This window comes from Taurulus bubalis (assembly GCF_910589615.1).
Source record: "Taurulus bubalis genome assembly, chromosome: 17".
NCBI classification, from domain to species: Eukaryota; Metazoa; Chordata; class Actinopteri; order Perciformes; family Cottidae; genus Taurulus; species Taurulus bubalis.
In genome coordinates this window covers 4945990-4958052 of record NC_136605.1, presented here as the reverse complement: position 1 = coordinate 4958052, position 12063 = coordinate 4945990, and the positions used below count along the sequence as shown (strand labels likewise).

General features: G+C 43.4%; 3 protein-coding genes across 7 annotated transcripts in view; all 3 read left to right on the top strand.

Annotated features, from left to right (window-relative positions):
- The window catches only part of LOC306749516 (myosin-9-like), a 28690-nt gene extending 27050 nt beyond the window's left edge, over nucleotides 1-1640 (top strand). For both annotated transcript variants that reach the window (XM_079232823.1, XM_079232822.1), the window contains exon 40: nucleotides 34-1640. In XM_079232823.1, coding sequence (XP_079088949.1) covers nucleotides 34-142 — 109 coding nt within the window. In that variant the 3' untranslated portion in view covers nucleotides 143-1640. The remainder of the gene's footprint in view (nucleotides 1-33) is intronic.
- Nucleotides 1641-3760: 2120 nt separating this feature from the next.
- Nucleotides 3761-6714, top strand: LOC306749288 (mitochondrial glycine transporter A-like). Its single transcript, XM_079232560.1, has 7 exons — nucleotides 3761-3863; nucleotides 4621-4745; nucleotides 4909-4993; nucleotides 5081-5260; nucleotides 5476-5644; nucleotides 5758-5918; nucleotides 6020-6714. The coding sequence occupies exons 1-7, from the start codon at nucleotides 3849-3851 to the stop codon at nucleotides 6140-6142; spliced, it is 858 nt and encodes a 285-aa protein (XP_079088686.1). The 5' UTR covers nucleotides 3761-3848; the 3' UTR covers nucleotides 6143-6714.
- A 1469-nt stretch (nucleotides 6715-8183) lies between these two features.
- On the top strand, nucleotides 8184-10774 carry rpsa (ribosomal protein SA). Of its 4 annotated transcripts, none has more exons than XM_079233719.1 (8): nucleotides 8184-8244; nucleotides 8780-8948; nucleotides 9057-9175; nucleotides 9479-9724; nucleotides 9995-10123; nucleotides 10228-10390; nucleotides 10499-10522; nucleotides 10643-10774. In XM_079233719.1, exons 2-8 carry the CDS (start codon nucleotides 8816-8818, stop codon nucleotides 10732-10734), a joined length of 906 nt encoding a protein of 301 aa, XP_079089845.1. In that variant the 5' UTR covers nucleotides 8184-8244; nucleotides 8780-8815; the 3' UTR covers nucleotides 10735-10774. The 4 variants fall into 4 exon arrangements, with proteins under 4 accessions (XP_079089845.1, XP_079089843.1, XP_079089844.1 ...); XM_079233717.1 differs by having other exon boundaries at nucleotides 10640-10774; XM_079233718.1 differs by having other exon boundaries at nucleotides 10496-10522.
- The last annotated feature ends 1289 nt before the right edge of the window (nucleotides 10775-12063 follow it).

The window sequence follows — 12063 nt, the reverse complement described above, 5'->3', positions numbered from 1 at the left end:
GTAATCGCCTCTTTCTTTTTTTTTCTTTTTCAGGCGCGGCGACTTCCCCTTCACCGTGCGCCGCACCGTTACCCGCACAGGCATCGAAAGCGACGAGGACAGCGAGGCGAAGCCCGAGACCCCCGAGCCCAAACCCGAATGAACCGCCACAGCGCCACTCGACTCCTTAGACCTGCATCACGACTAGGCCGACCCAAAACACACACATCACTGTACCTGCTGAACGGGGAGGAACACACAAGTAAGACGTAGACACAGGGGTTCCACCCGTTCCTCCAAGTTTAGCCCCGTGACCGTCTCGTCTCTTTACCGTTGACAATCTATGCATTCTTAACATACAGAAGCCAGTAAACTCGGACAATCGCCATGCTGACAAACGTTATGTTTTTTGTGGGGGAGGGCCCAAATTTCTTTTTGTTTGCTTCATTTTTTTCATTCTCTGGGAAAAAATCTAATATTTTTGTAAGGAAACATTCCAGTTATAATAGTCCTGATTTGGGATCTATTTTTCTAATTGAAGGAGAAAACAAAGAAAGAAGTATACATAGATGAAGACAGATTACTGGAAGGGGACCAAAGTAATATCTCAATCTATAGAATTGTATTTTATGCCGAAGGTTTTTTTTTTTTTGTTTTTCGTATTATTATTTTCACGGTTAAGAATGGAAGTGCTTCATGTTTATTATGCTCGCGCTCTCACTTCAGTTTATAATGAAGGTTTATACGCGGAAATGTATCCTATCAATTTAGCTGCAGTTAGTACTCGTGACTACGCTTTTTGGGCTTAATAATGTTACACACACACACATTTCTCGCGGGAATGAAATTGAAGGCGTTTTTTCCGGTAACCCAATTGGAGACTCATTGACGCATACTGAAGGCATTTTGATTGTGACTGTGCGGAAATATCTTAATTTTGCACTGAGTTGAAAAAAAAAAAACAACGAAAAAACACTTAAGCCTCGACATTATAAACCACTGCGTTTGTGTGTTTTCTTTGACTCATTGACGGAGAAGCTTGGAAGTTTTGGAAAGACTCGTGCACGTTGCTCATCCGGTAAGCGCACAGACTGCCAACACACCCTAAGGCCTTAAATGCAGCTGAATTCCACTGGGCGGGTTTTTTTTTTCCTGGACATGCATTGATTCTTTTTCTTGTTTTACATTTTATTATCACTATCGGTGTTTTTGTTTCTGTTCAAACGGGGTGATGGGGTAGTCTATTACTCGCAGCACACACTGTATTCTCAGAGCACAGCTTGAGGAGTAGCTGAGTGTTAGGGCGACGGGCGTGAGGGTCGTACTTGTATCACTGTAACCGATGTACACTGTACTAAAAGATGAGCGGTTTCATAGAGGAGCTCTCTGTGCGTCAGGATGCAGGCTGTGCTCGGGGGCTGCTTTCGGCTCACACTGCTGGGAAGTGGGAGGAATGTGTTTGTTAAAGATAACAGCTCACAGATTAAAACAAAAACCACAACAACAAAAAAGATCACTCTTTCGCACTTAAAAATCAAATGAAATCCCCCAAAAAAAGAAACAGCATCTCAATTATGTCATGTTTTGTCTGTCTGCACCTCTGGAATGGAAAATCATGTTGTGAAATGTTGGTATTATTGCAATTAAAGAGGCTTTCTAAACTGCTACATATCGGCTACCTGTGTCTTTGTTGATGGCGCATACTAATGTGTTTTTATTTTTTTGTCAATACTTTGGGGATTAAGTATTTAAAGTCAGGTTTGAAGTCCAGAGCTGGACGACTCTTGAACCACAGTTTGTGTAATGATGTATTTCCACCAGCAGAGGGCAGTAGAGGTTCTCCCCATTAGACAATCGGAGCGCAGCAAGACTGAACCGGTTTCTCTTCAGTGACTCAAATATATAGTAAACAAGGATGGCGACATTTGGGTGAGAACTCAAATTTATTTTCATATGACGCACGTTTCTTCTATAAGAAAACTTTCAGTTGTAGACTTTCCCTCATGACGTGACGAAGCACCACTTTAAAGTACCACAACGCTTTGTTTGTAGTAAGTATTCGTTTGTGTTACTGGATCTATTTGTGAAAAACGTGTCAAATGATGGACATAAGTTATTTAATTCAGCTCGTGGTGGAAAGTGACTAAGTACATTTACTTTAGCACAGGAGGACTAAGTACAGTTAAGAGGTACTTGAATATTTCTATTTTCTGCTACTTTTCTACTCACGGGATATTTAACTTTTTTAAAATATTTATTCCACTACATTATTTTACCCCTAGTTGTATATCAATATTTTTTTTAAAGCAACTATGAATTATGTTTCACTTGCAAAACACCTTTGTGCATGAATAAAAGTGACGCAATGCTATAATTGTATCACGCTTTGTAAGGACTCATTGTGCATCAGAAGTACTTCTACTTATTTGCTGATAACTCTTCTGTACTTTTACTTCAGTAAAATGACGACTTTTACTTTTAAAGGAGCAATTTGTGGTGGTAGTGGTTACTTTTACTCCAGTAAAGACTGAGTTATTCTTGTATGATGGAAATAGTCTTTGTTAATCTAAAAAAAGAGTCTTTACCAAGGTCTCAAAAAAAATTATCACGTTCTATTTTATTTGATTATTTAAGTTTTATTTTTCCGGTACTTAATCAAGCGGTGCCCCTTTAAGAGCGACGTAACGGCCCGCCGTTTTAACCAATCAGAAGCCAGCTCCCTCCGAGATGGGCGGGGCTTCCTCGCCGCGTCATCGAGCAGGAACCGGCCGGTTTAAGTTTCCAAAGAGACGAAAGTCGTGTTTTAACGGCAGCGCACAGGAGCTCCTGAGGCCACTGACGCTCAGGTGTGTCCAGTGACGCTCGTTGCCGTCGGACAGAAGGGTTTTCCCGCTGACATGAAGTTATTTAGTCGGTGTTATTTAGCGGCCCCCCGCGACGGAGAGAGCGCTTGACTGGTTCCGCGCCTCACGAGCTCTGGTGTCGCAGTCCTTTCTTTTTGTTTTGTTTTTTAAAGAAGGGTAAGCTACAGAAAAACACACCTGAAGTATCTTTATTTTTGTTTCAAGCTAATCATTCTGTCCCTACAAGTAGATATCACACCGTGTAACACATCATAATATAATAATAATCATGAACATGCAGCCTGAGTGTCAAGTGATATTGGTGTTATGTGATTGGACTGTTTCTGCTGACCTTTTTCTCCTTTCAGTGAATCTCTTTGGCTGCAGCAGAATGTGTGTTTATACAAGGAGTCAAATTAATATTATAACCAAAACTACAGGGGTGTGTGTGTGTGTGTGTGTGTGTGTGTGTGTGTGTGTGTGTGTGTGTGTGTGTGTGAGTGAGATTTAACCCCACAAACATCTATTTGGAGACATTGCTCAGAAAAAGAGCCCATGTGCTTATTCTGCCCGTCTCCAGATATTGATTCAACTAAACACACACACACACACACTGCATTAGTTCATCATGTGCACCAGATCCATCCTAATATGTACCACAGCGGTCTTTGGTTAGTCAATGAGTAGCTGTGTGTCTGTCCGGTGGTCAGGAATAGGAAGCACAGTGTTGGTCAGGTGATCTGTATATTTAGCTCCGTGTGTGTGTGTGTGTGTATATAAAATCATCTGCAGCCTGATTCCTGATACAGACAGCAGGACGCACATGCACCTGTAAGAGTGACTCATGTATGCCATGACTGAGTTACCAGACTCGCCTGATGACTGAACGGCCACTTCTCTCTTCTTCCTAGCTGTGCAAACATTTCAGAGTGGACAGAAGCAGAGCGGCAGATTGACGAAGGAAAACAGAAGATTTTGCGTGTGTGTGGGGTAGGAAAAAAAACACATTCGTCGTCCCGAAGAACTATGGAAATGTCACTGGTGAGTTTTCCCAGCCGGAGAGATTTTGTACGCTTTTGTTTACCTGATAAGTCTAAGTGATGATTAATCGTTTTGGGGTTTGAACATCCTTCTAGTTTTTTGTCTAATTTGAGGTCAGGGCATCCTGTCTGACAGATAACAGCATTCTGATATATTTGTGACCTCTTTGACCCTCCTTTTTCTGACCGGACTGACGGGGAGTCCAGAGGCACACTGTGTTGTTACCTCACAGCTGAATAATACGGCTTTTATTTCTTTATTTCCATTGTCTGGTCGCTGTAAATTCGAATCAAAAAGTGTGTGATAAATATTTTCCTGATTTGTAGAAATGTGCTTGCATCCGGGCTTTATGGGTCTTTTTCGACCAAACATCATCTATATATGAAAATAAAAAAAATGTCATTAACAAAACAATATATATGCAAAAATAATTGTAGGAGATTTAAACGTCTATTTTGAATACATAACATTATTATAATAATAATCATATCACTACTACAGCATCCACTTGTGTCATCCACAGCTCAACTATCGCAAGGGATAACGTGTTTCATCTTGTGTCTTATCAATATCTTCATATCATCAACAAAATATCTGCTTCACAATACATTCTATAAAGAATTTAGTCATAAAAGAAATTAATTTGATTTGCAAATCGCTTTGCGGCTCAACAAAGACAGTTAATTTCCTCGGCTTTGTGTCACAAATCAAGCTCCGTTATCCGCAGCGCTCTCTTCATGTTCCCTTGGTCCCTCAGGCCCACCCAGCCATCAAAGCCTTCGTGTGCGGCTCCGTCAGCGGGACCTGCTCCACGCTGCTCTTCCAGCCTCTGGACCTGGTCAAGACCCGGCTGCAGACTCTGCAGAGCGGCGTGCAGCCCGGGTAAGTCTGTGTGCACAAACACAAACACAAACCAACACAGTCGCATCGCCTGTTTTCCTGCCAAAAGAAACTGCCGTGTTAAACGTTGCATCACAGCACAAGGCCCCCGGTGCATGAAATACTGCACGACAGCAGTATTCATTATGTCTCTTTCCCCTTTCAGCTCGGGCAGAGTGGGGATGATGACAGTGCTCCGGAGCGTGGTGCGAACAGAGAGGCTGCTGGGACTGTGGAAAGGAGTTTCACCGGTGAGAACATCTTCCTTCTTCTTCTTTTTTTTTAAACCAGCAGCTGCAGCTTTTCCCTCTTCTGACTCTCTCTCTCTCCCTCTCCAGTCCTTTGCTCGGACCATCCCGGGAGTGGGGCTCTACTTCAGCTCCTACTACTCTCTGAAGCAGCACTTCTTCCTGGACAGCAGCCCGGGGGCCCCGGGGGCCGCGCTGCTGGGAGGCGGGGCCCGGGCGGTGGCAGGCGTCGTCATGCTGCCAGTCACTGTCATCAAGGCGCGCTTCGAAGTAAGCACCGGCAGACGGGTGGGTGGGTGGTGGTTCCCTCCTTCTTTGTTTGCTGTAACCCTTCATCAACACCACCATCAACATGTTCCAAGTGTGTGTATTGAAACAGATTTAAACTGGGTGTCATTTCACAATATGAATCATCTAAAAGTGGATATTGTTGCATATATATATATGCATTTTTTTAAGTGTGTGTGTGTTTGTGTGTGTTTCAGTGTGGCAGGTACAGTTATAGCAGCGTGACCGGAGCTCTGCGCCACGTGTGTCGGACTGAAGGTCCCGCGGCTCTGTTCTCCGGCCTGGTGGCCACGCTCCTCAGAGACGTTCCGTTCTCTGGCATCTACGTCATGTTCTACAGCCAGACCAAGGCCTCGCTGCCGAAAGGTAGGCGCGCCCCCCGAGGAGGGTCCTTCAGCAGCACCCGGCAGCGCGTCACCATACGGTCACTGTCGGGCTCTTTTTGTTCTCAACACCCCACCGTCTGATCCTCCGTCTAGAAATCGGCACGTCTGCCTCCGCCCCCCTGGCGAACTTCAGCTGTGGCATCCTGGCGGGGCTGTTGGCCTCCCTGATCACCCAGCCTGCCGACGTGGTCAAAACACAAGTCCAAGTGAACCCACAGCTGAGGACGGCCGAGGCGATCCGATGCATCTACACGGTAACTTTCTCCCTCCTCTTTTGCTGTAGTGTCTTGCTGTTAGGGGCCGATCAGGACGAGCATCAGTTTGAACTCTCCCTCCTTGTTCTTCCCTCGCTCAGGAACACGGACTCCAGGGGTTCTTCAGAGGGGCCGTTCCACGGGCGCTGAGGAGGACCATGATCGCCGCCATGGCGTGGACAGTGTACGAGCAGATGATGGCTTGTTTTGGACTTGAGTCCTGAAGGAGGCGGTGGGAGGGAAGAGAGAAGAGCTCCAACTCAAGTGGAGTCAAGACAGTAATGTGAACAGGAAGCTGTACTCGCAGGAGTTTAGCATATATTTCGCCACAACACAAGAGATGCGGACTGCACTCGTTCTCTAAAGACTAACGGGCCCGTCGCAAAACGGACGAGGAGACTTTGCTCCATGGAACGTGTTTTTCTGACTTATAGCTGACTTTTTTTTTTTTTTTTTAAATACCGCTGGCATGATATGATGCCCTGTATTGCACATCAAGTTGTAAAAAATATATATAATTGCGATCCTCTGCGAGTATTTGGTCGTTTCAGAAACCCCTCGGCGTGATTTCCTGTGTCTCCTGCAGAGACACAATTCGCCATTCCTCAAGACGGTGTCCCAGATACAGCTCAGGCCTCTCAGTGCACTTTGACCTGTCCTGGCTGTTCTATCGCACGCACAGTTTACGACGAGGAGAGACTCCTGAATGCCTCTTCAATAACACTAGTTTGTTTTATATTATTTTTTTGTTTTCAAATTAAATAATATGTGCTCATGTATGAACTCATTACATTTGTCTGCCTTTAAAATGTTGTGATGTTTGTACTTTCATGCAAAGATGTTCCCGTTTTTAAGGAAGTTAAAGAAAATAAATATATGAATATATCTATGTGGAACGTGAATCTTGTTTTTTTATGGTTGCACTGAATCCTGGTCCAGGCTGTTCAGGGCTCATCTGTGACTACACCGGCTTTAATATTCAGCTCATTTCCAACCCAGCGTGTTGTGTGTCCATACTCGTGCAAGTTTATTTAACTGCCAGGTTCCCTATGAAAATCAAAGTGATCAATTAAAGTCTCATGTTAAAGTATCTGAACTGCATGACATGGACTTTGTTGCTTTTTCTCATTAATTGGACGGATTATAAAACAATGCAATCACAACAAATCGTTTAGGAAAACTCATCTTTAGTCGGCACGTTGCAGCAGACTGCCGGAACATAAAGGCCAAAGACTTATCAGTGAGGTGGAGATAAGCAGCAGACGGGGAGCGGCGACATCATGTCAAACAGGACATAAGGGCAAGGAGGAGGTCGGGTTTAAAGAAAGATATTAAGGTGCTGAGTGTGAGCTATCTGCTGAAATGATTAATCAGAATTAGAAACCATTTATTGCCAATGAATTTGACTTGGTGATTGGTGTGTGACAATAAACACTGTAATAGAAAAAAGCTGAAAATAAAGTGCATCTTCTTAGAGAAATATATGCTGAAATATAAGTTCTGTTATATTTGGTTTACGTGTTTTTATTAGATACATATGTGAATAATAGAAAGCTTTATATAAATAATTGTTGTCTTTTAAACTCTATTTTATAGCTCAGTGTTGAACCCAATGTATTTTTCCACCGTTGAGTTTCATCAAATGACTGATATGTGAATGTGTGACTGAATTTTGAAAGCCCGATGGAGCAGAATAAATCAGATCAAAATGAATCTGTATGTGTTGAGGAGGTTAAAACAACTAGAAAAACATGTTTATTCACCGGGTCACTCCCACTCCTTCTTTTTTAGCCTTATTTGTAGGATCCATTGCCTCAAATGGGACATTTGCCCCCCAAAAAGTTTTGAATCAACACATAATTTCCCAATGAACCCATCTATCTGCCTCTGTGTCCTTTCAGAATTATAGTATAATACACTCGCTGCACATTTTATTGAAATAGTTTCTCAACTCGTTGTGACACTGTGTACATATTGTGTTTTTCCTTTTTTCCTTTGGAACTCATTATCTCGAGCAAATATACAGTTGCAACACGGGTCAGTCTTTCACCGAAGAGTCCACGTCTCCGCATTGTCTTAATATGGTCTTTCCAACGCCACTGTCTTAATATGGGATACCCGTCCCGACCTGTGGTTACCTCGGCTCCCGTCGGCACAGCGCACGGCAGACATCACCCCCTAGCGGCGAACTCCGGGAAACCATATCCGCCCCTCACCATAACCAACCAATCACAGGCTTTGGAATCTGCTATTTATACTGCGTCACTTCCTCCCAGCGCCCTCTTTTTCACCGTGTGGTCAGATTTCCATACGGCGTTGTTTCGTGGTAAGTTTTCTAAACTGTCGTATTTCGATAATAAACCTTTAAATGACGCCTAGAAGACAAATTAATGCTCGGCGGCTCACAAAGCACGCGACAAGGCACCACAACCCCGACCTATCGAGTCTTTTTCATGTTGAATTACCCCAAAGAAGATATGCTAACGGGAAGAGCTAACTGCTAGCCGTTGACACGCGCTCATCTCGTAGGGCTCCACTCGCGCCTGACTCTTAATACTTATGAGATCATACTGGCGGCTTACCGAAATTAAATAAAATTGTACTTTTTCTATTAGACATGTAAGATTACGGTTAAGTGTAACCGCTTGATTTTCAACGTTTTTACGCTCTTTAACCCGGATACCTTAGTTTGTCTGTACAGACAGTAGTACGCCGAAGCCTATTAGCTTCCGGTCTTTTTCCCCGATTAATGAAGTAATAGTTAGCCTTATGTCAATACCGTGTAATTAAAGTCTCAAACTGCAGACATGCTCGCAAACCTGCCGCTGCTTCTGACCAACACTTTGTCGTCCTCTTCCCAGCTCTCCCATAAATCGTAACTCAGGGAAAGCGCCACGATGTCCGGAGGTCTAGATGTCCTTCAAATGAAGGAGGAGGATGTGCTGAAGTTCCTGGCGGCAGGGACCCACCTGGGAGGTACCAACCTGGACTTCCAGATGGATCAGTACGTGTACAAGAGGAAAAGTGACGGTGAGTGGCAGCACACTTTATCTGCACCTTTGTCCTACTTTTAAAAGTTATAAATGTCAATGAAGTTGTACAGTCTCCTTATTCCTGGCGTTCTCTCTTAATCACAAGGTGTGTACATTGTTAACCTCAAGAGGACCTGGGAGAAGCTGCTGCTTGCTGCCCGGGCCATTGTTGCCATTGAGAATCCAGCTGATGTGTGTGTCATCTCCTCCAGGAACACCGGACAGGTAAAGTTAAACTTTTTTTTTTTTTTTTTTTTTTCCCCTGGAAGACTAAGTCTTTGCCTGTTTACGTATTGAAAGCGTGTCATGAACTGATTAAGCACTCTTTTAAAGCCGGGCACTGATGTCGGTGTTCAGGTGTCGGAAGTGTGCAAGAGTGAGCCGGCCGGGTTTTCGCTAACACCAGTAGGACTGCTGTCCCATGACTGGAGTTTGATAGTGACCTGAGCCACAGTTCAATTTGTTTTAATAAGAATTAAAATTCAACTGTAATCCTTGTTGTAACCGGTTCTTTCTGCCCCTCGTTAGAGAGCAGTGCTGAAGTTCGCCTCCTGCACCGGCGCCACCACCTTCCACGGCCGTTTCACCCCCGGTACATTCACCAATCAGATCCAGGCAGCTTTCCGTGAGCCTCGTCTCCTGATTGTGACCGACCCCCGTGCTGACCATCAGCCACTGACTGAGGCTTCCTACGTCAACATCCCCACCATTGCCCTGTGCAACACTGACTCCCCACTGAATTATGTGGACATTGCCATCCCCTGTAACAACAAGGTGAGAGCAGCTGAAGAATTGATCATATGTTGACATCATCTGATTGTTTGTTGTCCTTGCACGCAGTTAGAGCCCGGCGCTGTCTCGTCTGTGCAATGCTGGGTGTAGAATGTGTGCTAAATTAAAACGCTTGCCCTCGCTCCGCCTCTCTATACATCTTAGAGTGGAGGTAGAGGTCTTGCCACAAAATGCCAAACTTTTTAATGTTTTGTGAAACATGCATGGTATACAAATTTTCTGATGCAATTTACTTTTGTGCGACTGTTACAGGGTCACCACTCTGTTGGTCTGATGTGGTGGATGTTGGCCAGGGAGGTTCTCAGGATGAGGGGAACCATCTCCAGGGAGCACCCATGGGAGGTCATGCCTGATCTGTACTTCTACAGAGATCCCGAAGAGGTAAGACGGTGCACTTTGAGGAGCTGTACAGTGGCTTGAGGTTGCTGCATGCGACGGTTGCATATGTTGATCTGCACACTCTAATGCACATATTTCCAATGCAGATTGAGAAGGAAGAGCAGGCCGCCGCTGAGAAGGCTGTCGGTAAGGAGGAGTTCCAGGGAGAATGGAGCGCCCCTGCAGCTGAGTTCACTCAGCCCGAGGTGGCCGACTGGTCTGAGGGTGTTGCTGTGCCATCTGTGCCCATCCAACAGTTCCCTGCTGCCGGTAAGATCACTAGTTTCCTTTCGATGGGCAATTTGCTACAAAACCTGCCACTTAATGTTTGTATGAATGTTTGACACTAACATTCTTTCTTTCTTTCTTCTTGAGAAGTGCCTGCACCGGCTGTTAAGACAGGTGAGGTTTTTTTAAAAGAGTTTAAAATAAATCCCCCAAAATTAGCTGAACACTTAAAGGTGTTCATTTCACTATATGGTGCTAAATACATTTTAATGTTTTTTGTTTTTTTTGCAGAAGACTGGAGCACCACACCGGCCACAGAGGACTGGTCCACAGCCCCCACTGCCCAGGCGTCTGACTGGGGCGGTGCTACGTCTGACTGGGCTTAAAGCGTTGACTTTGGCAACAATAAACAGTGTTTTCACACTTTGACTGTTTCTGTTGGCTTTTAATTGACATTCACTGAAGGTTAACGGTGGTTATAATGTGTCAACATAAATTGCAGCTGAAGGCGATGTGACATTTAGAATACGGAAGATTGGTATTCTGAATACACTTTGTTAATTCAGCATAGTACAAATCCTAATATGTCCTACCGCTGATTGTTGGAATAAATTCCACTTGTATTATTTAGGTTAAGTTTTAAAAATCACCAAATACAACATTGACTTTTACATTGAGGTATAATGAGACAATTATAAGTGAAAAATGGAGTCATGGTGAAAATGATCTGACCAAAGTGCAATGTGGTCTGTCAGCCCAATTCAATACATATGACAGAAATTATCATGTAATGGTAGCATGCATGAAAAGTTACAACTGCAGCAGTGGATGTAGTATAATAAAAACAGTAATGATATGGACAAAAGAGATGGCAATGCAACTAATAACACCAGTGGTTGTCACGCAAGACCAGGGTCAATATATAAGTATCAGAATCTGAACGATTTATTGTTTTTACATGCAAGGAATTTGTCCTGGCTGGAGGAGCAAAACGTTTAACAAGAGTGCACTAACGGGGAGCATGAATATTTACAATTACATCTACAGTATAAAATAAAGTGCACAGTCGATAAACAGGCTTTCCAACTGTATAAAACATATTGCGAAGAAGCATTGTTACAGAGAAATAATCTACCAAACAAAAGTTTCCAAACTTTTTGTTTGATTTTTGTAGGCGAGGAGGAGTTTACATTTGATCATTGCTGTGCGAGGAGTAATATGATCTCTTTTCTTAGTTTTTATTCGTAGTTAGACATTCTTCTACACATTGCAGAATATAGGGTCACCTGACAAGCAACGTAGATGCAGTTTACATAAGAAATGGGCTAGAACACTGAGATAAAAGACACAAGTGACATCCAAGTACATTGAAGTAAAGTGGGTCTTTGCAGCTGACTACAGCAATAATTTGTAATTAGATGAAATTGCACACTGTGGCTGTTTATACATACATTTTTTTTGTATTGTTGATATATTTTTTTACTGATTGACTGAAGACCTCAGTGGATAATTGAAAAATAATGGTGGCTCAGGAGAAAACAGGCTTATTGTAGTATGTTAAGGTAGATTTTACATAAAGCTGCAACCAATACTGTTGTTTGGGTCTAACAGTTTTACAGTCCCTCTCTTTTAATGATACATATTAAAGTTCTTTTGAATAAGATTGATACATGATTATATATACAGTATATATACAATCTGTGTGATCGAATGGT